This window comes from Neltuma alba, unplaced genomic scaffold (genome assembly GCF_004799145.2).
Source record: "Neltuma alba isolate B1F8T4 unplaced genomic scaffold, ASM479914v2 tig00011503_pilon, whole genome shotgun sequence".
NCBI classification, from domain to species: domain Eukaryota; kingdom Viridiplantae; phylum Streptophyta; class Magnoliopsida; order Fabales; family Fabaceae; genus Neltuma; species Neltuma alba.
In genome coordinates, this window is record NW_021636171.1 from 49974 (window position 1) to 76552 (window position 26579).

Consider the following 26579-nt stretch of genomic DNA (forward strand, 5'->3'; position numbering starts at 1 on the left):
GAAGGGGTGAGCAAATTTGCTTTTTATATATCATCACGATTGTCAGTTGGGGCCATTTTTTAAATATTGTACAGTCACGATTTCTCTACAATTTTTTTTTTTTAATGAATTACGCTTGCACCCGTCTGCGTTAGTTACATTATATTGAAAAGATAAACATTATTTATGTCATGAACATAAATACTGTGTTATTATCCCATTGTATATTTTTGTATTTGTATTATTTCATAATATCTCTTATTATCATTAAATTTATCGATTTTGATTAGATTAAAATTGTAAATTCATACATATAAATAAATACAAAATATTTAGAGGAAAAAACGTCCTTGTTTTCTCATTTTCTTCATATAACTTTCACTCTCCTCTTCTTTTATAATTATTATTTTTCATTGTTCATATTATTAGTTATTTATAAGAATTTAAACTTTCTTCCACAAGTGTTCAGAATTCAGATGTTTACAGATATTTTCTTATTAGAATAACCGTATACAAGATCTTATCAAGTACTAAATATAAATATTTATCCTAATTAGTTTGTATTTTGTGAGAGACGAGTTTTTTCTGTTAGATTAAGTTTAAGGAGTAACACTGGAATGTTATTGTTTTATTTCGTTGGACATAACTAAAAAACCTTAATTAATTGTACATGTGCAGACAAGAAATAAAGGAGAGACACGTGGATTTTCAGACAATCATTTTGACTGGGCCAATCGAGGAACAATCGCTCACCACATAATATTGACCGGACAATTAGTTTCCAACTCCGTTTCTGTTTTTTTCATCCTTTCCCGTTTCATGGCCATCATCAAGCCACTTGGCTGTAATTAACATTAGGTTTATTTGCTCCTAATTTATTCAATAATGATTATGTATTGTCAATTAAAATTTTGGTTTATTTCTATTCCAGTTATGAAAAAGCATGCCACATGATTATGATTAAAATTTTTGGTTTTGTCAGCTCTTCAAAGTTTTGCATTTAATTTGGGAAAGAAATTAATGTCGTGAACAAATTAAACTTTCAATCAACATCTCCCCATCCATTGGCCGCCATTTCTCACTGAATCCCAAAAGTGAGGATGATGAAGATATGCACGCAAGTAAATATATTACTTTCTCAATTATTGTACTACCTCCCCTCTTATTTATAAAAACTAGTTGACTAATTTGAGAAGATTAAAAAAATTAAGTTAGTTATTTGTAATAAATAAGTATTATATTTTCTAAAATATCCTTACTAATCAAGTGTATTAGCTAAAACTATTATTATTAGAAGGATTATGTTGGAAAAAATATAAAAATATGAGAAACAAAATTGATTGGAGTCTTATATTTATGACCAAAACAAAAATCAAATAAGGTCTTATATTAAATTAAGGACCGAAGGTAGTATTTTTCAAAACAAATTTTCTCAACCAGATAAACACATAAAACCAACCAACCAGACGCTTATAAAATATGCATGTGCCTATCTTAACTGGATAATTTAACCTTCAATATGTAGCCAAAGCCCAAAACCGTAAGATCATTGTTCGGAATTTAGGATTAATTTGATTTTGGCAATTCTAAGAGAAAAAAAAAGAGGAAATTGTAACAAGGACAGTGACCAATATGAGTATATTAATATCTGGATCGACTCGAAGGTGGTGTGCGGGGCAAAGCCGCCTTCCCCCACAAACTCTTTTAATATTCGAAACTCAAGTGTTTTGGCCTTGTGAGTTCAAATGCCAATAAATATATATATATATATATATATATATTGTCGGGGTTTCATAGTTTAACTGAAATTAAATATTTATTGTTATTTTTTTCAAGAATAAAGCTGTGAATTTGAATGTTTGTGGGGAGTATAATGAACGTGTCAGTTATAATAAAAAATGCTTATATATATAGGAAACAATATCAAGGAAAATGAAAATGAAACAAAATAAAAGAAACTTATTTTTGAACCCCAGCTTAGTTGAGTGGTTTTAGAGCGGGGTTGGACAATTTATTTTTAATCATTTGGTATGGAAAAATAGAAGAAAGGAGGAGAAAAATTTTAATAAGCATAAAAAAATTAGAGAAGTCTTGCTCAGCACGGAATTATTTTATGTGTGGGCAATATTTTAATTACCGTGGATGTTTGCAGTCAGCACGTGATCTAATAATAATTGGTTGCCTTCTGAACTTTAAATTTTGACACTTGCCTCCCATATACGTGTGTGCGTGAATATAACTCTGCGTTGAAAGATTCAACTCTTTCTTTTTTTTTTCATGAGAAAGATTCAACTTTTTAAAAAATGTTGAGCATGATCTGTTTTACAGACTAAAATCTAAATAATTAACCCCACACGGGTAAAATATTAAAATATATATATATATATATATTGCTGCTCATGATTAACGTGGGTCTCTCACATTGACACCCACGTGGTTTAAACTTTGTATTTTTTTAATTTAATTTCAGATTTTCTTCAAATCTTTAAATATTTAAAATCTCCAGTCTGATTATTTACCATGTAAATTCTGCAGCTCTTCATTTTTTATTGTTTATAGAATATGATAATACATCCTGCTCCAGATATGAAGCTAGATTAAGCATTCATTTTGATTTCAAATACAAGATATTTTTTATTTCTCAAATATAATTTTTTTTCTTAAAAACACTGTTATTAGATAGACATGTAAGGGTCCATCAACGAATTGTTATAATTTATATTATCCGAAAGAATATTTTAGTTTATTATAAATAATTAACTTAATTTTTTAATAGTGGTATGTTACTTATCATGCTCTTATATTAAAGATAAAAGAAAAGTATCAAAATAACTCTCTTTAGTAAAAAAAAAAAAAAAAAAGCAGCATCACACCTAAAATATAAAAAGCGTATAAAATCGGATTATTCAGTTAGTTACGCCTTTTTTTGACCAGAACAGTTAGTTACACCTTACGAGTAATATGAATTGTTATAATTTATGGAAGCATCTAAAGACCCACCCTAATCAGTATTTGAACTTTTTAAACACTATATGTTTTTAACAGAAAATATCGGTGGTCAAATTTAGGTTTTCTTAACCAATAAATTCGTGATCAGGACCTCTTCACCTTCTTCTCTCTTTTTTTCAAAATATTGTGTGAATTATTAAAATTTATGATAAAATAGTGTGAGTTGATAGAATGGCCTATATTGATATAGGGCCTGTTTAGAAGGACTTAAAAAATTCTTTATAACCGTGTGTCGAGTAAACCGAGATAATATTTATTTCACTTATTTGTTTTATATTTTAAAAATCACTATTGAAAAGCTGTTTATAAACGGTTCCAAATTAATTCATAATTCACATAATTTGAGTGAGTCGGAAAAAGTGCAAACCCGTATTTTGTGAAAACAGGTTTGCCAACCTATGCTATAATAGTAAAATGGGATGATCTGTATCATGTGGACTGGAGTAGAGGGCATTGCCACCTCTAAAAATTATAGAATGAGACAAATATAAGTGAGCGGAGAAAATGTGAGGTGAGGAAGCTCCTAGGAGGCGAAGTGGGGCCCGGCTATTTATTGTGAACCGGGTGGGCCCAGCACGGCCCACGGCCACGAGAAGAATTTCCCAGGTTTGGATTCTCTCCATGTTGCTTTCATGTCTAATCACTTCTCATTTTAATCATGATGTTAAAATTTGAAGTGTCCAAGTTTCCTAGTTTATAAAATTATAAGTGAAATGTTAATTTTTTTAAAAAATAAAATTAAACTACTAATTTTTAGCTATGATATTTGAAACAATACTAAAAAATATTTTATAAACTATAAAATTTGAACCATTTAAATTTTAATTTTAATGATTGAGATGAAAAATTGATAAAAATGGAGGAGAAAGAAGTAGGGATAGCCCTCTCCAAGATCTTAGGTTGCGTTTGGTAAGAAGTATTGAAAATGATGAATTGGGATTGGGATTACAATTGAGAAAATCTATTAAGAAAGTATTTAGTATAAGAGATTGTTTGATATATGGGATTAGCTAAAACCATGTATGTGGGATTGGAGAATACCATGGGGGAAGTGGAATTCCCCAATCCCACCTTTATGGGTTTGCCTAATCCCATATAACAAACAATTACTCATGCTAAATAATTTTATAATTTTTTTAATTGCAATCACAATTTCAATCCCTCATTTTCAATGCTTCGTACCAAACAGGACCATCGCCACATTCTGAATCTTCCTTTACTCTTTCACTCAATTAAGTTTTTTCCAAAAAAATGTTCACATGTCCTAAATAAAATAACTAATTAGCTAGAAGGACTAAAAAATATTTTTTTTTTTTTTTACAAGTTTGAATTGTGAATCAAAACTTACAAATATAAAATTTGACTTGGAAATTTAAATTATTAAATATGGCTTGTAAAAATGCAAATCTGAGTTATAAATATAAATTTTTCGGCATTATGAGCTTAAATTTCTTTTTTCCTTAAAATTTTGTAGTCCCTACGTTCCACAGTGAGTATCACAGAATAAATTCATTTATATGGTTCAAATAAATGAATCAATTTGAAAAAATGTATTAAATTTTTCATATATAGCCGGCGTCAATAAATAAATAGAAACAAGCCAATCGAATCAGTCCGTGGCATAGGAGTGGATAATAAACACAAGATCTTTGTTTAATTACTATCTGCAATCTTTTTTTTTGTTGATGAGATACTATCTACAATCTTTAATAAAATTTTTAGTTTTATTTTTAATTAAATTCTAAATATAAAATTTTAATTCATTTTGTTTCTTATATTTATTTATTTTTTTCAAAGTAATCCCTGTAGTAGTCGTGTATATCAAAAGTTTTATCTAATAATAGTTTTAGTCAATACATATGATTAGTTGTGCATTGGATGATTGAAATATAATTTGATGGGAACCCCTTACAGGCAATAAGAATATTTCATGAAAAGATAAGAGACGAAATGGATTAAAATCTTATATCTAAAACTAAATTCAATCTCAAATTAACTTTGATATTAAACACAGAAGGTAGTATAAGGCTTTAATTTCTCTTGTTTCGGGTGAATTAATTAAAAGGTCGCTTAAAATAAAATTGGAAAACTATTTTCATGAACATGTGTTTTATTATCTAATTAAGTATACAATTCGTATAATAATAATAAAAAAAATGGCCCGACGGCTTTTTAGAAGATTATCTGTTCACTCGTGTTCTTTTTTTCGTCGCATTTTTTAATTATAAATCACTTAAGCACCTATCATAACTTTTCCACGAAAGAAATTTTAAATAACAAATGTTTATCTACAACACACAACTTGATACACTTGAAGACAAAATCAGGAGCGAAAAAATAAACAGACCTGCTAAACATGCATTGAACAAGTTTCAGTTAGAAGAAAGAGCAGCACGTCGTCGAGAAAAGGTCTCCATTCCTGCTGACTTTGTCAATGAGTCTTATCTGTTTTTCAGGCATTTATCCTATAATATAGTACCTTCTCAAAACTTAAAATAATTTTTTTGCCAACCTTAAAAATATATTATAATTACCCATCTCACACACAATAAGTTAATTTGTCAAAGTTGGTTTTTCTTATTAAATATTTTCTTAATTGAAAAAGTTATTGATAATACGTTTCTCTAAGCTAGTATATATTTGACTCATATTCTAGACCTAGACTTTTCTTTTTTCATAAAAATAATTTATACTTATCCTGAAAGTATTATTTTCTCGGATCCTAAATGCATGATTTTAATAATAATTTTATAAAAATTGAAAAAATTAGTTAAATTAATTACTTGTAAATATATATGTTAATTTCTCTAAAATACCAGCTTAATTATTTATATTAGAAATTACCTATATTGATTGGAATTGTCCTTTCGTATGTACGTAGCCAGCATGAATAATTAGAATTTTTTTTAAAATAAATTTTAGAAATAAAATGTATTAAGATGATATATTTAAAAGTAAAACAAATCTCACGAGCTAATTTTTATATCTAGAATAGGAGGGAGTATGATCATGTAAGGGATTAAGATGAAATGTCACCGTTTCGTGTGTGATCTTTGTTTGATTAATGTAGAACATATTTGGACCCAGTTGGCGTCATATGCGATAAGGTTGAGTCTGTTTTTTTACTCCCTCGTTTCCTATGCCTTGTGCATATCATAGAGCCTGTATGTGTGTATTTATTTATTTTTTACAACGGACTCCACTTATTATATATAACTCACCTGTTATTTTCTGTTGATTTTTTTAAAAAAAAAATTGTCAGTGCAGTGTCTAAATTTTTATTGTTATCCTCCATTTCATTGCTTGTACGCTTTAAGACATATTTTTCTTTATTGTGTGTGTGTGTGTGTGTGTGTGTGTGGTGTGCGCATAATTGCTCTTTTCTCCTCATAGAACCTTGTAATTGCTCCATGTGTATGTCTCTATCCCTGCGTTAATTTGTTTAATTATTTGTTTCACGCTGGGGTCTCAAAAATATAATTATATACAGTGTCTTTATCTACATGATGATTATGCAATCACCAGCTATCCATCTTCCTATTACTTTGCAATATCAAGTTGCATTTCTCATTTATAAATTAGTTAAGTGTAATTAATTATGATGTGAGTTTTTTTTCAAAAATTCATATACAAGTTCATTAAGATATTAGTTTATAAATTAGATAAACTATTTTGAAAAAAATGAAAAAATGAAGTAAGTTAAAATATTATATTTATGACAAAATTTAGTTCCCCAATTAGTTATACCTTAAAAAGCAAGCAAAGGATTACATTAGTTAAGAGACACGTACAAGCTTCATTTATTCTCATGCAATTGTCGGGCAGTTATTAAATTAGTAATTTTTATATTAAAATATTATACATGAAATTAAAGAAATTATTACAGATAATTTCATAACATGGTATTTAAATCTAAAAAGTTAGTGGTACCCCATAATGCCATGTTGAGCTGAAAATAATCAATTTAATAATCCATCATTGTAGTATTAACTAAGTCAATGATTATTAAAAATTATACAGAATAGAGATGGATAATGACATCAGAGGATAACTGATCCTAAACCTGATGCTATTGTTTGCACCAACGTTAAAGATAAAAAGTTGGAACCGGCGGTCAAATCAAACCAATAACTCGACTCATCTTCCGTTTTCCTTTTCGTGGAAGGGAAGAGATAAATTTGAGCTAAATGAAAAGGCCATACATATCTTTGATAATTTATATATAGCTGGCAAAAAAACTAATAATATATATAAATTACGAACCTATTTTATGTTTGTTTTTTAGTTTTACTTCCCCATATACTACTACTTTTGCTCTTAATATAAAAGTTAGATAATTATTTTATAAGTGTTTAAAAAATTAATTGAGTTAACTATTTGTAATAAATAATATATTGTATTTTTTAAAATATCTTTATTAATAATATGCATTAGAGTAAAAATCTTTTAACGTGTATAATCACTATAGGGTTATTTTGAAAATAAATAAATAAATATAGAGATAATATGAATTAAGGTCTTATATTTAGAAAAAAATTAATTTGAATATTCAACTACTCTTTTAATCTTAATATAAAACCAATATAACTAATTTGATCAGATTAAAAAATTAAGTAAGTTAGTTAATTATAAGAAATATGACATGTTTTTTCTGAAATATCATAATTTTTTTCTTAATATCCTTTTTTTCTCTTATTTGATTATGATTTAAGGAGTAGTTCTTATATTTTAGGATTGAAAGTAGTATTTCATATTTTACGCATCAAAAATTAAAAAAATATAATGGAAAATCAAAATTGAATGGGCTTGGAAAGGGTCCCTGCTTCGGGGACTTGGGATAAGATTGAATGGGTGCAGGACTGCACGTGATTACCCAGCAGCACTACATATCTACCATTCCACCGTTACGAAACACTATCACATGAATTTAATTTCTTAAATGCAGCCCACTCGTGTATATTTTTCTTTATTAAGAGGGTGGTCCTGAAATATTGGTAATAGGCGACACTTGTTCCTTAATGTTAACTGAAATCACATAAGCAACTTTCTAAACATTGTCTAGCAGCCTAATTCAAGTGTTTCAATGATCCTTCCCTATCAGTGCTGATGCTGTCACAAATGCAAATAAGTTAATCATGATAATGTGTTTTTCGGCGGCAATCATCATAATAAATAATTAACGCTTAATATATGTCAATTAAAAATATATATGTCTTCCTCTCCTCTTTTAGTTTTCAATATTTTCTTTTCCAAAAAAAGTGGCGTCCAAGTCAGTTCTTATATCAAATTACTCCTTCGGTTCTTAATATATGACCTAATTCTTGAGTTGATTTTGGTTTTAAATATAAGATCCATTTTTCATATTTATCATTTTTCTCTAAATTACCCTTATAGATACTCCCTCAACCATAATCAAGTAGAAGAGGGAGAGGGGGTCTTAAGAAATATGATTATGGTGTTTTAGGAAAAACGTGTCACATTTCTTATAATTAACTAACTTACCTAACTTCAATAATATAATCAAATAATTAAATGGGTCTTTTAAAGATCGGAGGAGTATCTTTTTATTAGTAGACATCATCTAAATGTCGTGTTTTCTGTTTTGATTTTTTGTTTTTTGTTTTTTTTATTATGTGTAGATATCCTCCTATTGAAGATAATTTTATTTGAGGTTTATTGGGCACTAAATATGGGCACATTTTCTAGGGGAGATTCGAATATTAGTTCGTTATGTTGTGAGTAACTAGTCTTTTTGCCAGACCCAATTCCTGTTAAATGTTCTGTTTTAAAGTTGGTACAACTTATCTTTATCAAAGGAAGAAAAACAATGAGATTTCAAGTAAGAAAAATAACTACCAACAAGGCAACAAGTTCCAATAACAAGCCAGAAGTTGTCATTTGTTATTCTGAAACCTGTCATTACAGATTGTTTAGATTATTATTGAGAGTTTTTAATAATTATGTATTTTTTCTGTGGGACTGTGATTGCAATTCTCTCTTTATTAAATAAGTTTTTCTGTACCCCTGGCTGGCTATTGTGTTTTTTGGGGGACGACGTTAGTTCAGTCCAATATGGGCATGAAGAATTGGGCCTTTTAGAGGCCCAAAATTGGTCAATGAGGGAGACGAAGAAGGCCCAGAATGAGTGTGGGGACGGGCAAGGCTCATGGGCTGATTGTGGGTTCCGTTCGCATTTATTCTCATGGTGGGTTCCGTTCATATTTATTCGCATTTTACGCGCGGGAGGAATATGCGGAGATCACGTAGAAAGTAAGCCCAAAGACGAATAAATAAATGAATAAAATAAAAACTTTTGGGTTTAGGAATATTTGTGAAAGAGAGCCTTTTGAACATTCCCAGAAGTTATGCCTTGATTGGCGGGCAAGATTTAGACCACCTAGGCCAGCATGTTCCGTTGTTAAGAGGCAATGTTTTCCGTCATCGATCAACTTGGGCAATGCTAGTTCTTTTATTTTTTGTTTTTTAATCCAAGGAACAAACACTTCTAAATACTCCTCCGGTCCTTATTGTAAGACCCAATTTGATTTTTTATTTGGTCCTAATTATAAGACCCAATCCATTTTGTCTCTTATATTTATGCATTTTTTTCCAAGATGATCCTTTTAATAATGATAGTTTTAGTCAATATACTTAATTAGCAAGGATTTTTAGGAATGACAACACTTATTTATTATAAATAACCAACTTAACTTACTTCCTTAATCTCCTCAAATAAGTCAATTGGGTCTTATAATTAGGACCGGAGGAGTACCATTCGATACGAACGCTAAAAATGGAAAGTAACAACTACGATTGTCATTAAAAAAATATATAAAAAAACGTTTTTAATATGAAAAATAGCTTATTACATAGGATTGAACAAACCGATGTAGATGGGATTAAAAAATAGCACGGGGAGATATGGTATTCTCCAATCCCACTTCTATGAATATTTGCTGAATCCAACCCCGCGGGGTTAGGTCGACTGGCTGGGGTCGTCCTAGCTTAACCACGGATCTCGGGTTCGAGACGTGGGAACGCAGCACTCCAAGGGGTCAGGGGGCGCCGTCCGTATGGATCATTGCAAGCCCCCGAATCCGGATTAGTTTGGGGATGTTGTCACGGTTGAAAGACGTCTATTTCCCTGGGATACCGGATGGAGTAATCCAAAAAAAAAAAAATTTGTTGAATCCCACGTAACAACAAATTCTTCAAACCACGTATTCTTTTGATGATTTTTCTCAATCTTAATCTTAATCTCAATACTTAGGGATCAACTTGGGAACCCTTATAAAAGAGTTCATAGGTTACAAAGTCATCAGCGAGAAAGCTAATTTCTTATATAATGTAATGGCTTTCGGCCTGGTGGAGCTAGACAGGGATTTTGAACTTATAAGCCTTTTGTTTTTGAGAAAAATAAACTTCACGTGGATCTTTCCTTGTCACAGAACAGAATTCACAATTCACATGGATCTTGCGCCCAGAGATGATGCTCCTATCATCCTGACGACCATCCTATGAAGGAACGTTATGCATTATTTCTTTTTTATTTTAATTTTTTTATATGATGTGTTGATTTATTTTTTGATACAAACCATCCGGTATCCAACCGCGCCTTTTCTGAGCCCCAGCCTCTTTGATGATGTGTTGATTTATTCTCATCTTTATTTCATATTGTGTCCTTGTTTCGTGTTTCCTTACGCATAGGTACTTTTTTTTTTTTTTTAATTAAAGGCGGAAGCAATTTTTTATTGTCTCATTGTTATTTTGACACGAAGCAGCGCTCTGCTTGAGAAAATAAACATATTTTGGTAGCGGCAATTTGGAGGTCTTCGAGATATTCTTTGCCGCCATATTGCCATGTCGGTGCACCGCCACTCACATGGTGTTGCTGCCAAGCCTGTCATTTTCCTCGGTCACAAGATCACAGCCTTATTTCAATTAAATATAATTTGAATCATTAATCCAAGTTTTCTTGATTTCCAAGAAATACGATGTTCAGTATTTAACCATAAAGTTCCAAAAATAACAAAATCTAGATTGTTTAAATTACATCTAAATCATGAAGTCAGCAACGGTCTTACATCTTAACAACCCTATCATTATTGATAAGACATTTTTTTAAAGCTTTTGTAATAATCTTTAATACATGAATTTTCATAGGACTTGCGAATCTTTGTAAACATGTCTTTGATTATCATAATTATATCTTTTTATTGAACATGTATATGTTATTTTGGGATTAAAATTAAAGCTTTTTTTTATTAGATTATTTGTTTGTTGAGTTCAAGCATTATCAAACTCAATTGAAAATAATTTTCTCATATGTGTTTTTTGGACGTTCACTCAAACTTATATTCTTGCCTCATCTTTAAGTGGCAAAAATGGCTTTTACTAGAACTAATGGCAAGATTGAAGTCTTTTACGCATAGCACTTTTGTAATGTTTTAATAATTTTTATAAAATCAAGATTAAAGACATTAGTTGACTTTAATCACTTTTAATTACTTACACAATGACCAACTTTCCAGTCCAAGGTTTAGATCTCTCGTAGCGCCTTTTATACCATGCTTAATAACAGTTGTTAAAATAAAAAATTTCATATATTTTTTTTCGCATTTGTGTTTTGTTTCTTCAGCACGGTAGAAAAAAGCCGGCCGAATCCGAGTCCTACGGCTCGCGGCGCACGCGCTTTAGGGCCTGTTTGGTTTGAGGGGAGGGGAAGGGAGGGAGGGGTAGGGGAGGTTTCATCCTCCCCTTGTTTGATTTGATTAAAAAGGAGGGGAGGGGAGGGCATTTAATGATCCATTGTTTGGTTCAAGGAGGGAAGGGAGGGATAGTAATAATCAATTTACCATTTTACCCTTACATATTAGTTTATGTTTTTTATTGATATATTATATAAATTAATTTACATCTTAATTTAAATTATATAATTTAATAAAATTCAGTCTTATCATGTTAATATGTGTATTAAAAAATTGGTATAGTAATTTTTTATTCTAATTAATATAATAATATATTTAAAATAATTAAATTAACAAATTTTATATGCTATAAGAAAAATGAAATTTTATTTCTTTAGGCTATCTTTTTTTCCAGCTTTAAAATATATTTAATAAATAATATATTTATAAAAAACAATTAATTTTATAATATTATAATTTTTTATTTAAATATTTTTTATTTTTAAATAATTTTTATAATATTTTTAATTATAATAATGTATATATTTTTTTTTTTTTTTACTTAGGATAATATATTTTTTTATTTGAAATAAATATTATAATAATATATTTTATGGGTAGAAGTAGAATATTAAAAAAGTCATAAGGGCATAATGGTCCAAAATTTTGGCTCCCCTCCAAAAACTCCCAATTTGGAGGGGAGCCAAAATGGGAGAAGGGAGGGGAGGGGAGGGGACATTTCCCCTCTCCCCTCCAAAATTTTTAACCAAATGAGGGGAGGGGCTCATTTCCCCTCCCCTCCCCTCCCCTCCAACCAAACACACCCTTACAGAGCCGTAACTGTGAACCACACATGTACCAAACGCGGTAGCGTCGCAACCACTCCACTTCGCGCTTTATCTTCCAATAAAAAATTCACTGACTTTACTCACAATTCATTTCGTCCACTTCCCTTTGCCTCCTCTGCTCAGGCTGAAAGCTTGGAAACCCTAAATTTCGAATGTCCTCGAAAGTGTAGCCTCCCTTAGATGCACTGGCGCAGCCGCGTTCCTCCTCCTCAACCCATCCATGGCGGATCTTCCGCTGGAAGTCATCATCGATATTCTCTCTCGTTTGCCCGTCAAGTCCGTCCTCCGCTTCCGCTGTACCTGCAAGTCGTGGCGTTCCCTGATTGACGGCTCCCACTTCATCTCCTTCCATCTCCACAAATCACTCGAAACCAACCGCAACAATCTCGTCATTTTCAGGCAGAATTCTGATCTTCAGATAGTTGATTTCGATACTCTCGATGCAGCCGTCGAGGTCGTCCATCCTCTCATGTGCTATGGTAATCGCCTTAAGGTCTTAGGTTCTTGCAATGGATTGCTCTGCATCTGCAACGTCGCTGAGGATATAGCTTTATGGAACCCTTCTATTCGTAAACATAAAATTCTTGCTTTGCTGCCTGTGGAGCGACGACCTGAATCCGATACTAGCTTATTCGCTGCCAGAGTTTATGGGTTTGGGTATGATTCCTTCTCCGATGATTATAAATTGCTCAGGATTTCGTATTATATTGACTTACACAGTCGTACTTTCGATTCTCAAGTCAAGCTTTATAGCCTGAGAACCAATAGTTGGAAAACCATTCAGCATATGCCTTACGCCCTATGTTGTGCACGCACGATGGGTGTTTTTGTTGGCGGGGCTTTACACTGGGTCGTCACTCGGAAGCTTGAGCCCGATGCGCCCGATCTGATCATTGCGTTTGATCTGAAATACGAAAATTTTAGGGAGGTGCCTCTGCCTGACCTGGGAAATCAGAATTTTCAGATGGAAGTGGCTCTGCTGGGGCGATCCCTATGCATGCTTGCAAATTACCAAAACACGCGAGTGGATATTTGGGTTATGAAAGAATATGGACACAAAGAGACCTGGTGTAACTTGTTCACATTGAATGAATCACATGAGTTAGGATCTCTAAAATTTGTGAGGCCCTTAGCCTACTCGAGAGATGGAAACAAGGTTTTCTTGGAACTGGACCATAAGAGGCTCTGCTGGTTTGACTTGAAAAATAATGGAATCAGTTCTATTCAAATCCCTAGAATGCCCCCGTTAATTGACGGAACAATTTGTCTCGGAAGCCTTGTCCCACCAGCTCTAGAAAGTAGAATTGATAAACAGCAGCAAGAGTTGGAGGCAAAGAAAGAAAGGTATCTAGTGAAATTTTTGTAATTTAAAATCCACCTGGTGTATAACTCTTTGTTATTGACCCCTAACTATTGACTCCACTCATAAACTTATATGTACATGTATTTAGCGTGAGTAATTGCGAATTGACCTTGACCTAGACTCGAGCAAGTCATGCTGTGCAGTGTACACTGAATCCTACACAGAATAGAAAAAGAAAAAAAAAGTGGGGCTGTCAGATCTTGCATTTTGTCTTGGTCTTTGGATGACTTGCGTTGACTTGGAGTCAATGTATTATAATCCCCCATCTAAATAGAAATCTGCTTCCAGTTTATATTAGTGGGGCCAGTTTGATCTTTCAACTTTCTCATCCATCTGTAATACTGACTTGCTTTTGCTTAATCGTGGCTTGTATTTTATAGGGATGCCTTCCTGTCCGAGGGATTTAAATTGGTACTGTAGGTCAACAGCGGAACGAACGGTAGCTCCGATATCTCTTTGCCCTTTCAATAGGTAGCTTCTTCTGTTTTGAAATTAGACTTGGTTGCTAACCGGGAAAGAGTGAAACCGATTAGCAACAGACTGGTGAGTACTCTTCTTAGGATTCCTTTTTTGCTTGCATTGCCTACATTTTATCCGTTCCTGTCTTCACAGGAATGAAGGCTGAAGAGGGGACAAGATACCAGATGATATGGTGTTTTACTGACTCTGCTGGAGTCCATATAGCAGCCAGGGGATGCTTTGCTTAATGACCCTCAAAAACAAAAACTGCTGACCTCGACAGAAATATAAGACGTATATTTCTATTGTAATACAGTTAAGATTCTGTTGCTGACCATGTAAATTTGTTTGTTTTCTTGCAAACAACCGGCTGAGTTATGGATAAACTTTGACAAAGCTCCATATGTAATAATCACTCCTTGCTTTCGTGTGAAATGACGATCGTGAGATGATTCGACATGCGAGAGGAGATACTAATGAACAACCCGAGAAAAGAGTGATTTATTTTATATGCTTCATAACAGGTTGTATGAGCCTGCATTCTGGGTGCTGAGCCTGGCCTATCTACTGAGTTCCAAGTTTTCATCTTAAGCAGGCCAAGTCGAAGTTCAAGTTTATTCAAGCAGCTTGATCTCATTTTGAATTTTGTCTATTGAAGCATGCATGATGTGGCAGCACAACATGTCTTTCATCTGCCCGATACGCTAAACACTACAACAGGGTTGGATTTTATGCAATGTTTGCACGGAATTCAAAATGAATTCAGTTATTATTTACTATTTGTTTGATAGGGATCAACACAAATTAATACGCAAGCCTCCAAGGGCTGGTATAAATTTAAGGGTCTTTGGCTATTATACTTATTTATTACTCTGGCAATGTTGTTTGTTGTAATTCTTGTAGAGCGTTGGATGTGTGATGATCATTTTGGAGGTCGTTTTGGAATAAATATTTTAACGTGTACGAGGGGGAATTTAAAGAAAATATGACTCTTGACCGAGACAATGCGCAAACATTTGAAGATGATGGCAGCAAAAGGTGGGAGTTTAAGATAAATTGATTGCCCAAGCCAAGACAAATATGTTTATAAAGTCTATGGATGTGGTGCATGCATTGCAAATGTTAATCCAAGCCTGCCTTAAATATTTGCTTGATTGACATTGTCTAACTAGCTCTTTTAATGAATATGTGTGTGTGTGTCGGAAGCCGTTTTACTTAAAATGATTAACAAGAAATTTATTTAAGGACACATTAATCATCTGAAGTCTTGTGAATCATGTTGGTGTTTACTGTAGTTCCATGGAATCATGGGGAAGCTCGAATGAAACTAAAATAATTTTCTTAAAAAGAAAAACACTTGAATTTTATATCCGTTATGTTAAGTTTTTTTAATAATTATAGCCATTTGTCCCTTTTTATTTCATGTGAATCTATAATTAAATCATATTAAATATTAATATTTGAAAAATAGGGCAAATAATCATGTGTGGTAGGAGAATTTGACATAATAGATATAATGAGCTTGATGTAAGTATTGTCCTTTTTAAAAAAAAATAATAGTTTCATATTTAGTTTAAAAATTAAATGTGAAAATCTGGACTATTTTGCTTCTTAAGGGACCAAAATTTACGGTTTGAAATTTGAAAGATCAAAACTAAAATGAAGATAAATTTAAAGGAGTAAAGATTATATTAACTCTTCACTTTATTTTTTAAATTTATGACTTTCCCCCAAACTATCCTATTTATTGTACATATCAAGGGATTTTCATGAATGAGTGTTGTTAATGCAAATGATTAAAAAGATTATTTTAGAAATATATATATATTTATTATAAATAACTAAACGGTTTTTTTCTTAATTCCTGCATATTAATTATATAGCTCTTATAATTTTAAGCACAGAAGGGGTAATATTAATTTTTTTTATTTTAAATATAAGTCATGACTACGTACATGTATGTCAAGGAAGGTTGCTAAATTTACTTATTTTCTATAATGAAGGTGTCCCAGACTATTAGGTCTACAATTTTTTCAAAACATCGAACCCCTTCACAAAGTGACATGTATCGGAGAAGGGAGGCAGAAATAGCGTTGATAGGATAAAAGTGTTAATGAATTGTTTCGGTCGAAAATCAAATCATTAAAGTTTCTTTGAATCACGGAGTATATAAGATTATTAGGCCACGGCTTTCTTCTCACCCAACCAAGAAGCGCCGCTAATTAATACCCTCTTTTTTTTTTTTTTTTTACACTTTACTTTACCAGTATCTTTCATTTGTCACTTTGTGTTTCTTTTTTTTTGACCAGAGTCACTTTGTGTTTCTTGAATCATATATCAGGACGGAAGAAAATAAAGTAACTATATATACACGAGTCCCTTCCTCAGTCTTATCGAAGAAAAAGTTGAAATGACAATTAATTAGGACTAGGAATGCTCGTTTCGTTTTTTTCTTTTCGAATGAAGAGCTGATAAAGGCAAAAAACAAGTCAAAAATACAAATCAAACACGTTAAATTCTACCATCTTTCATCACCATCCGCCTCTTGCGTAGAAAGTAGAGGGAGATCAAAAATATAAAAGTTAACATCAGGCTTATAAGAAAATTTCACTAAATGATCAACTAAGGAGCTCAGGAATTAAGTTCTCTATTAAAACTTGATTTGCCAATTCCGATTAACTAGTAGTCTGAGATCATCTACTCTTCTTAGTCTTAATATGAGACTTAATTATTGAGTTGATTTTAGTTCTAAATATAAAACTTATTTTTCATATTTATCAATTTTTTAAAATTACCCTATGAATATTTTGTCAACTATAATCAAGTAGAAGACGGAGAGAGAATATTAAAAAAAATGATTATGATATTTAAAAATAAATAAATTATATTTCTTATAATTAATTAACTTACTTAATTTTTTTAATCTAATCAAATTAATTAAATAGATTTTATAATAAACACAGTAAATTTGTTATATATGTCGTTGAAAGGATGGTCATCATCAGCTCGTTTCGCTTTAAAAGACGTGAAAGATCTCTCTTTTGTTTTTGCCAATAAAAATACATTGAAAAAAAAAAACAGCTTAAAATTATCGTCCTAATTTACTCCCACCAGAGGGTTCACAGATCGAAAGAAGGAGCGAATTCCAAGGCTTGATTCTGCGTTCAACAAAGAGAAAGAAATCTTGGAACGGAAAAAAGAAGACAAGATGGCTTGCACTTTCATTCAAGCAGGAGAAGAATTGGCCATTAATTATGTGTCAATTCCAACTGTGGGGTTCATGCAGGCCCGAGCATGTCTCGGCACAAAATTAAACAACCAACATAATTTTAAGGCAAGTGAGCAAAAAAAAAAAAAAACGTAAGAATACGTGTTGCATAGAATGAAATTACTTATTCTATTCTTAATATAAAACTTATTTTATAATATAAATTATATAAGTGTCTTTAATTATGAATCTACTAAGAGTATATTAAAAGGAAAATCCCTAAAAAAAATAACTGTTAAATTTCAAAATTTTAAATTAGTATTGATTACTATATTCTTAAAAAAAATTACTACACCCGGAAAGCAAATGACAACATAATTTTAAGACAAATGAGCAAAAAGGTAAGAATTCGTGTTACGTCAAATAAAATTACTCATTAGATCCTTAATATAAGATTTATTTTATAATATAAATTATACTAGTGCCTTTAATTGTGAATCCACCGAGAGCATATTAAAAGAAGTTGGTGAGAAATATGTAATAAGCCTAGTGCTTTTAATTATGAATCCACGGAGGAAGAGTGTAAAAAATTTATTAATAATCCTGTAAGCTAGTGACATGAAATTTTTTTTCATAATTTTATTACTACTTATAACCTTATATCTTTAATAAAAAATGAAAAAAAGACAAGTTCACAGAGAGTATATCTTTATCATCTGACAGTTTCTCAGTCCATAATTCAATAATGACAAGGAAGAGGATAGTGATCCTACATTATTAGATGGAGATGGAGTCGAGTTCTTCTGAATAAGTTGCTTTCGTTTACTTACTTATTTATTTATTTTTAGTTGCTTGTTTTTATCATAGATTACCTTTACTACCATAACAGTAAATTGTTCAAAACCGAATTAAATCAATTATACCGAACGCCAATCTGAATCAAACAAGATCGATTAGGGTGAGTTTGGTTTTCAATAGCAAAACTGATCGATTTAGTTTATTACGTTTTGATTTAAATTTTTTGCCATTTATAAGCAAAAATGATATAATTATTTTATGTTACCGTATTATACTTTAAAGCTCACTCACTAACTATAACTAATCTACCCACTGAACCAAGCCTTGCCAACTTTTTGATTATTAATAAGTTACTGCTTCCGTTTCTTATTACATAACAAACAATTGTGAAGTATATCATGTTTTATAAAATAGGCTTAGAGGTTGTCTCAAATTTTAGTTGTTGATTTTTCATTTTACTCCTATTTAATTACTCATATTACTTTTATCATTGTATTTAATTCCCACACATTATCTCTCTTTCACATAAATGAGCTTTTTTTTTAGCCAAAAAGTTGCATTTTTTACACACTTATTTTTCTGGGCTAATTTTAACTAACATTTTGAACAATATAATTTAGGTAATTGTCTCTTATAAAAAAAAACAAAGAAAATTTTTTCTTATCCTAAATATAACTGTTACTCCCTCTGGTATTAAATGTAAGATCCACACAGGGTCTTACATTCATGATCTGAGGAGTACTTAATTAATCTAAGTTGGGTAAGAAAGTTAAATAATTAAGTTAGTCAATCATAACAAATACTACCTTCGCTCTTTAATATAAGACCTCGTCTGATTTTTATTTTGATCCTAAATATAAGACCCCAATCCATTTTGTTTCTTATATTTATTCAATTTTTTCTAAAATAATCCTTATAATAATTGTAGTTTTAGCCAACACACTTGATTAGTAGGATATTTTAGGAAAGACAACACCTATTTATTACAAATAACTAACTTAACTTATTTTCTTAATCTTTTTAAATTAGTCAACTAACTCTTATAATTAGGACCGGAAGTAGTATGATATAATCCCTCTAAAATATATTTATATAAAATTAAATTATATATTAATTTAATTATAAATTAGATAAAATAACCTAGGGAAACAAAAATACGGGAGTCAAAATGAAACAAAGTCTTATGTCAACATCATCAACACATACCGCACTCGAATATAACCCAGCAACATGCATGTGCAATTTTCAGTGTTTATAGACAATGAATTATGAATTGTTCGTTTCAGATCAAAAAATAAAATTATGAATTGTTCGTATTTTTTTGGTAAGGAGGGATTGTTCGCATTTGATTTCAATAGATTAATTTCTTTTACATTTTAAAATAATTGAAATTAAAATAATAATTTCAATTAAAAATTACATAAAATGCGTACCAAGTACATAATATAAATATTATACCTTGTTATGGGAGTTTGGATATATAGTACACGCATGTTCAAAAAGCAAATCTCAAGGCAATTTGAATTAATGGACCACTTCGACTCATTATGCCCACACTCTAATATGTTTGTACAACCGCTTACAAAAGCCTAAATGTATGTTTATCTAAATGAGCAAAATGTTGTAGCAGATGATTCTTTTCAGGTGCATTGCAATGTATAAGAGAAAGAGATTAAAGGTTTTGGTGGGTCTCATTTGTCCACCGTTCTATTCTCTTTTTCCTATTATAATTCAAAATATTTTAAAGTTGTTTTAAATTTGAGATTAATCCCAATCAGATTGAGAGCGTTTAAAGTCAAAGTTCTCTCACCAAGTATGCTTTTCGGGGGTTTGAATTTATATTTTCTTCCTTATAAGGATAAGACTGCTTATTAACTCAACCATCAGCTTGTTAGTTCTATTCTCTGTTTTTTTTTCTTCCTCTTCACTTGTATATCAAATCTACTTGAAGAAAAAATGAACATTTTTAAATAATTATTCTAAAAAAGAACTAATAATATCTTTAGTATCTGAAATTTGATTTTATTTTAATTTTAATCTCTGAAATTTGAAATCATTGATTTTTGTTTATAAAATTTGACTTCATTGATCTACTTATCCTTAAAATGGTGTTTTGGCCCTTTAAACACGGTTTCAAAGATGGCATCAACCCTTTAAAAATGCAATATTAATTACCCAAACACCCACTAATTAGTAGACTTTTATTATGAACTATGGTTGTTGAGCCTTAGAATTTATGGGAACCAAGACGGTCCATGTCATTGAAAATTCTTCCATTTCCATCAATGTCCACCTTAAATTGTTGGTTACGAACACTATTTGTAGCCTTTTCAGGACTAAAGTTGATATGTAATGACTTTCCAACCTAAAAAAAAGTTTCTTTGGAGAGCAGCTGGAGCAAGCAAATCAAGCGGGGTAATTAAAGAAAGATTCATAATGTGCAAAAATAAAAATAATAAAATTCTGATTTATTCAAATGCCAGATAAACACACCATCATCCACAAACTCTAGTAGTAGTAATAGCCACCTCACTTCAATACAAAACCCTTAGAATCACGTAGTCATACCCTAACACATGGCAACCGTATATATCTGCTGACGTGGAGCCATGTGCTTACACGTAGGCATACTGTTCCTCCATTTTTTTAAAAATATAATAAAATTTAAGCCCCATCTAGAATACTTAACCTTCACCACCAGCCACCTGAATAGCAAAATAGTAGTAAAATAATAAACTAGCAAATTAAGCAGAAAGGCTTTTCAACATTGACATGCAAAAACAAAAAGAAAGTGACTTGTTTGGCTCTTCAAGCTTCAGTCTTCTCAACAGTGACTTCTTTGGCTGCTTCCTCCTTTTCTTCTTCTTTCTTCTCCACAGTAGCTTCGGCCTTCACTTCTTCCTTTGGTGCTTCTGGTTCTGCTGCTGCTGCTGATTCCTCTGTTTTAGGAGTTTCCTTAACTTCCTCGGCTTTTTCGGTCTCTTCCTTCTTCACTTCCTCTGTTTTCTCAGCTGGCTTGGCTTCCTCTTGTGCAGCTTCTGTGGGCTTGGCTTCCTCCTTTACTTCTTCTTGTGTAACTTCCTTGGTCTCAGCTTCAACTGGCACCTTGGTTTCTGCAGACTCTTCTGTTTTTGCTTCTGCTTCTTTTGGTGCTTCTGTGATTTCCTCGTCCTTTGGTTGTTCTGTCTTCTCTGGTTCTGCCGGGACAGCAGCTTCGGTGGCTGCTGGAGCTTTTTCTGGGGTTGTCTCCTCCACCTTGGTTACCTCGGTTGCTTCATTCTCTGTCACTGCTGGAGCCTGGGCTACCTGCAAGATCCATCTTCATTTCACAGAGTATTCTAGCATATATTCTTTTTGATGAGTCCGATAAAACTTTAGCACGCAAAAAGGTTGTTCTAACTACAAAAAACAGTGAACTAAGAGCACCAGATCTTGTTGATCATTGAGCCGATCCTTGTTAGATTGGCATATTTTTGACAGAGAACTTGTGTGTTGAGGCTAAATATACAAATATATGATCGTTGTTCACATATCAAGAACAGAAAAAGGAAACAAGGGTTGAAGTAAGAGATTGATCGACGATCTGTCCATTGGATGCTACGTGTGATTATGAATCTAGAAGAGCAGAAGGAAGATCGAATGAGATCGTTGATAATAGTTCACTCTGGCACCAAATATATTTCAGGTGATCGATTTGATTTTTGAAGTTCGATCCATACTCATAAGAACGTTAAATGGAAAAAAAGAAGTTACCTGTTGAAGCATCCTGTTTATGATCAAGAAAGCAATTAGACTTAGTGATCAAGGTGATCTCTCTGAATCGCATAAGCCTGGAGATCGAGCTATAGAAAGAGGAATCGTCGATCCATACAGTACACACACATATATAAACTGCTTATAGTTCTTGATGACAAACAGAGAGAGATCAAGAAGATATATAAAGTTGATAAGTGAATACACGTAGCGATATGTAGTTTAGAGATTTATTTATATCGTGATCGGTCATCTCAGGACGCAGTGAGTAGTAATTTGCAGATGGATCATGAGAAAACATCAAATTTACGCGTCGCGATCTTGTTGATCTATGGAAATTTTAGTGAACCAAAGTAAAAAACCAAGGGGATAAGCGGAAACACAGATTTTGTGCAGTATATAAGTAGGTTTTCATATATTTCCACCATGATCTGCATGGAGGATTAAACTGTAACGCAATGTACAAAACAAAAACCAGAAAAAAATTAAAGATCGAAATGAACAGTGTGTTTGAGTTATATTATTACCTCAACACTGGCCATTTTGAAAGCAAAAGGAGAGAGTGACAACTGAGAGCAGAAAGGAAGAAAGTTTGTGAGCGGTGTGTGCGTGAAGGCGGCAGAGAGGAAATGGGTTTGTGAGTTGTGAGTGAGATGATCAAAGTGAGAGCGGTATATATAGAGGGCTTAGGAATGTAGAATTATAATTGAATAACGACTACACAAGAGAGAGAGAGAGAGAGAGAGAGAGAGAGAGAAGAGAGAGAGAGAGTCGCCACTTGGACGAATCTTTTTCAAGCAGACACCTCACATCACTGACACAAATTAAAAGACATTGGCTGCCTTGTCCAGTTGTAAATGTCCATTGTAATCTACGAGATCGAAAAATGGGCTGACGCTAATTATCACTTGAAATCGTACGACTGATATAAGGCAACTGTTCTTTTAACCCTAGGACTAATTCACGATACACTTTAGATTAAAACACAAAACAACATAAATAACCATCATTCTATTAATATAAAACACACTCTAAATCGCACTATGTACAGTAACCAGATCATCAAGCTATTGTTTAAGCTTGGTTCGGTATATAAAAAAGTTGAAATCTTTGATAAAAGTTGGGAAGAAAAGAGAGGCAATCAATGGAGGGGCAGATGATGAAATGAGTAGGATGTTTCAAGGAGAATCAGTGGGGATCACAGTTTTAGGTATTGTTTGGTACGAGGGAAATGGAAAGAAAAGAAGAAGAAGAAAAATTTTAATGAGTTATATTTAAAAAATTAGAAAAGTGGGGTTTTAAATTTTAATAAAGAGAATAAGTAATATAAAAGAGTAATAAAAATTAGTTAAAAGTTTTTACCCTAATTTTTTAAAATTTTTTAAATCGAGCTTATTAAAATTTTTTCTCATACTAATCCAACTTTTAGAGAGGGCAACATGGAACGTAATGTGATTGATGATGATGGGTTCATGTTCTTTGGATTTTGGTTACCATACTTGCTCTGCTTGAACCGACCAACAGAGTTAGCCAGCTGGGCACCTGAAAATGTCAATTGGATCCTTCTTTATGTAATTATACTTACTTTGAAGTAAAATCTGTAACCACTTTTCTTTGCTTACACACACAAGCCCTCTAATCTAGCTAGTAATAATGTAAGTGGCTATATGGTGTACTCTTTCGTGTATCTAGCTAATACTACTATAAGGATTTAATTATTAAGTTAATTTTGATCATAAATATAAAATTTAGTTATCATATTTATTAATTTTTTTTAAATTACCTCTCTTGATATTTTCTTAACCATAATCAAGTAAGAAAAAGAGGTAAGTTATTAAAGAAGATGATTATGATTTCTTAAAAAAAATCATATTTTTTATAACTAATTAACTTACCTGAATTTTTTAATCCAATCAAATTAGTTAAATACTACCTCCGATTCTTAATATAGAGCTCATTTGATTTTTATTTTGGTTATAGTTATAAGACCCTAATTCTCTCTTTCTCTCATATTTATTCTTTTTTTTAGAGTAGTTCTGGTAATAATGATAGTTTTAGCTAATATATTTGATCAGAAATGATATTTTAAGAAATATAATATTTATTTATTATAAATAATTAACTTAACTAATTTTCTTAATCTACTCAAATTAGTCAATAGCTCTTATATTAAATACCAAAAGTAGTAAGTTTTATATGAAGGACCGGAGGAGCATTAGAAGATATTACGTTGTCTTTTTTTTTTTTAATACACTCTTTAAATTTTTTGCATTTCATGAAAAGTCTGTAATGTGCAATCAAATGGTTTTGGAAAATATTATAAATTTAAAAAATATAATAAATTAAGATTTTATATTTAATATTAGCTCAGATTGTTGAGTAATTACGAGGAAGTAAAGATAAAGGCTATTGGGGTGAAAAATGATGGCAGCTTTTACTGTGAATGAGTAATGGTGTTAACCAATTTTGAGGTTGGGGAAGGAGTGGGTTTTGAAAAGGGGGAGAGGCAACGGCAAAGGCGACAAGGAGAGGGCCCCACTGGGCCGGTGAGTGGGGCCAGCAGAGAGACAGCGAGTGCGATCATTACCGTTCAACAAGGCGGGGGTGGGGCCCACCCAAAAGTAGAATAAAAGAGAGAGACCACCGCCCTTTCAGAAAACATTCACATGGCCCCACATGCGCAAGCTTTCCACGCCTGATTCGCGTGACTCTGGACCCTATGATCTGCCACGTCAGATCGTATCACCATGCCCCCTTCCCTCGCCAGAATCCCATTTCTTTTCGGCCTGGCCGCTGTTTCAAAGATTCACCCGCCACCAAATTCTGTATCTAATTACGCGTGTATCAAATTTATCAACATAGGTCAAAACATCAAAAGCCGTTTAATATATTTTACTTGAAACTTTTTTTTTTATATGTCAATTAGCTTTAAGACGCCATATTGTGTTCTACCTAATTGTAATCATACAAGGTCGGATCATGTGCATGCAAAACTCATCTAGTAATAACATATTCATTTCTTATATTGAACTTTGAAATCTTATTTTTTTTAAAAATAATTGTTTAACCACTTAAACTAATAATTGCCCTTGGTATGATTAATTTAAAATGTGTAACCTGTATTGGATTTCGTAATTTGTTGCTTTGTGATATCATTTTAATTTTTTTCTCAATTTTAAAAGTAGTGATGAGCCCCTGCTAAACAATTGTTACACTTATGTTGTTTTCCAATGCAACCCACCACATGTTCTCTGATTTTCTAGTTTGAACTATGTTGATAAAAAATATTATTGTATAGGACAATCGCATCAAGAGTATTTTTCTTTTCAATTTATGAGGAAAAAAAAAATCTATACTCAACATATAGAAAATGTGAATGATTTAGTATTTGATATTACTCTTTCGGTCCTAAATATAAGAAATTACTTGAGGGTTAATTCTGGTCCTAATTGAAATCATTTTGAATAGGTTGAACTTTAATTTTGTTTATCATATAATATTGACTTAGATTGAGATTTAAACTCATATTTTGTTTGATTCCGAAACCCATTGGTTGAATATACAAGGGGCAATAATATTCTCATGTCCAGTTACGTAATGATCTCTATTATTGCGCAGTGAAGATGTGGAAGATAAGGTTAAGAAGCTAAATTAAATTATATATATGAATACGTAAGGTTCTTAAATGTCACAGAATGGATCGGAACAGAGTCTATTATTTCTCCATCAATTCTTTTCGCTCTTGTATTCTTTCTTTCAGTGACTTCCCCACTTGCACTAATCCTAATTTAATCAGTTTCGTCTCTGTCTTGATCTCGACTTAATTCTAATTAATCAGTGTTCATTCACTACTAAATTGATTTAATTTGCTTTCATCAAATGAGATGCCTTGTGGACTTATAAAGACATGTGGTGGTTCTATTTTTGGCCAAATTTACATCTGTAAAGCTTCTTTGTCATGGTTGTAAGAAAAGTTGGGGCGGCGCCTCCTTTCATAAATATGTCACTCCTCCTTTTCATCAATTAGGTTTAGTTTGGTGTCCTATTATTTTCACTTGCCCCATTCATTACCCTGCTCTTCAGTGAAATTAACAACCAGTCAAGTATTAATTCTAATGCTAAATATAAAATCTTGTTCACTAATTTACAAAGATGGAGAAAGTTTAAAGTTCATATTTGTCTTAAAAGTTTTCACTTAGGAGCATTAGACACCTAAAAATTTATTTAGATGCAAATTTACTCTGAAAATTTAAAATCATAGCAATGACATCCTCTAGCCAGTGTTAAAAAATTAACGTTAACTGTTAAAATAGTGACATTGACTGTTAACTAACGGTAGGGAGAAATATTATTACAAATTTTAAACTTTTGAAACAAATTTACACCAAAAAAAAAAACTTTTCGGTACCCAATATTCTTGAGTAAAAACTTTCCAAGTAAACTTACACTTTAACCCTAAATTAATTGTTGGACAT

General features: G+C 31.8%; 2 protein-coding genes across 4 annotated transcripts; one reads left to right on the forward strand and one right to left on the reverse strand.

Annotated features, from left to right (window-relative positions):
- The first annotated feature begins 12629 nt into the window (after nucleotides 1-12629).
- On the forward strand, nucleotides 12630-15227 carry LOC114714450 (F-box protein CPR1-like). Of its 3 annotated transcripts, none has more exons than XR_003737450.1 (3): nucleotides 12630-13867; nucleotides 14267-14357; nucleotides 14499-15227. XR_003737450.1 is itself a non-coding variant. In XM_028899195.1 (2 exons), exons 1-2 carry the CDS (start codon nucleotides 12744-12746, stop codon nucleotides 14304-14306), a joined length of 1164 nt encoding a protein of 387 aa, XP_028755028.1. In that variant the 5' UTR covers nucleotides 12630-12743; the 3' UTR covers nucleotides 14307-15202. The 3 variants fall into 3 exon arrangements, 1 of the variants encoding a protein (XP_028755028.1); XR_003737449.1 differs by having other exon boundaries at nucleotides 14267-14429; nucleotides 14499-15224; XM_028899195.1 differs by having other exon boundaries at nucleotides 14267-15202.
- A 5622-nt stretch (nucleotides 15228-20849) lies between these two features.
- Nucleotides 20850-26115, reverse strand: LOC114714441 (fruit protein pKIWI501). The gene is made up of 3 exons (XM_028899187.1): nucleotides 26107-26115; nucleotides 22632-22748; nucleotides 20850-21657 (listed from the first exon to the last, which is right to left on the reverse strand). The coding sequence occupies exons 2-3, from the start codon at nucleotides 22644-22646 to the stop codon at nucleotides 21160-21162; spliced, it is 513 nt and encodes a 170-aa protein (XP_028755020.1). The 5' UTR covers nucleotides 22647-22748; nucleotides 26107-26115; the 3' UTR covers nucleotides 20850-21159.
- Nucleotides 26116-26579: the final 464 nt, after the last annotated feature.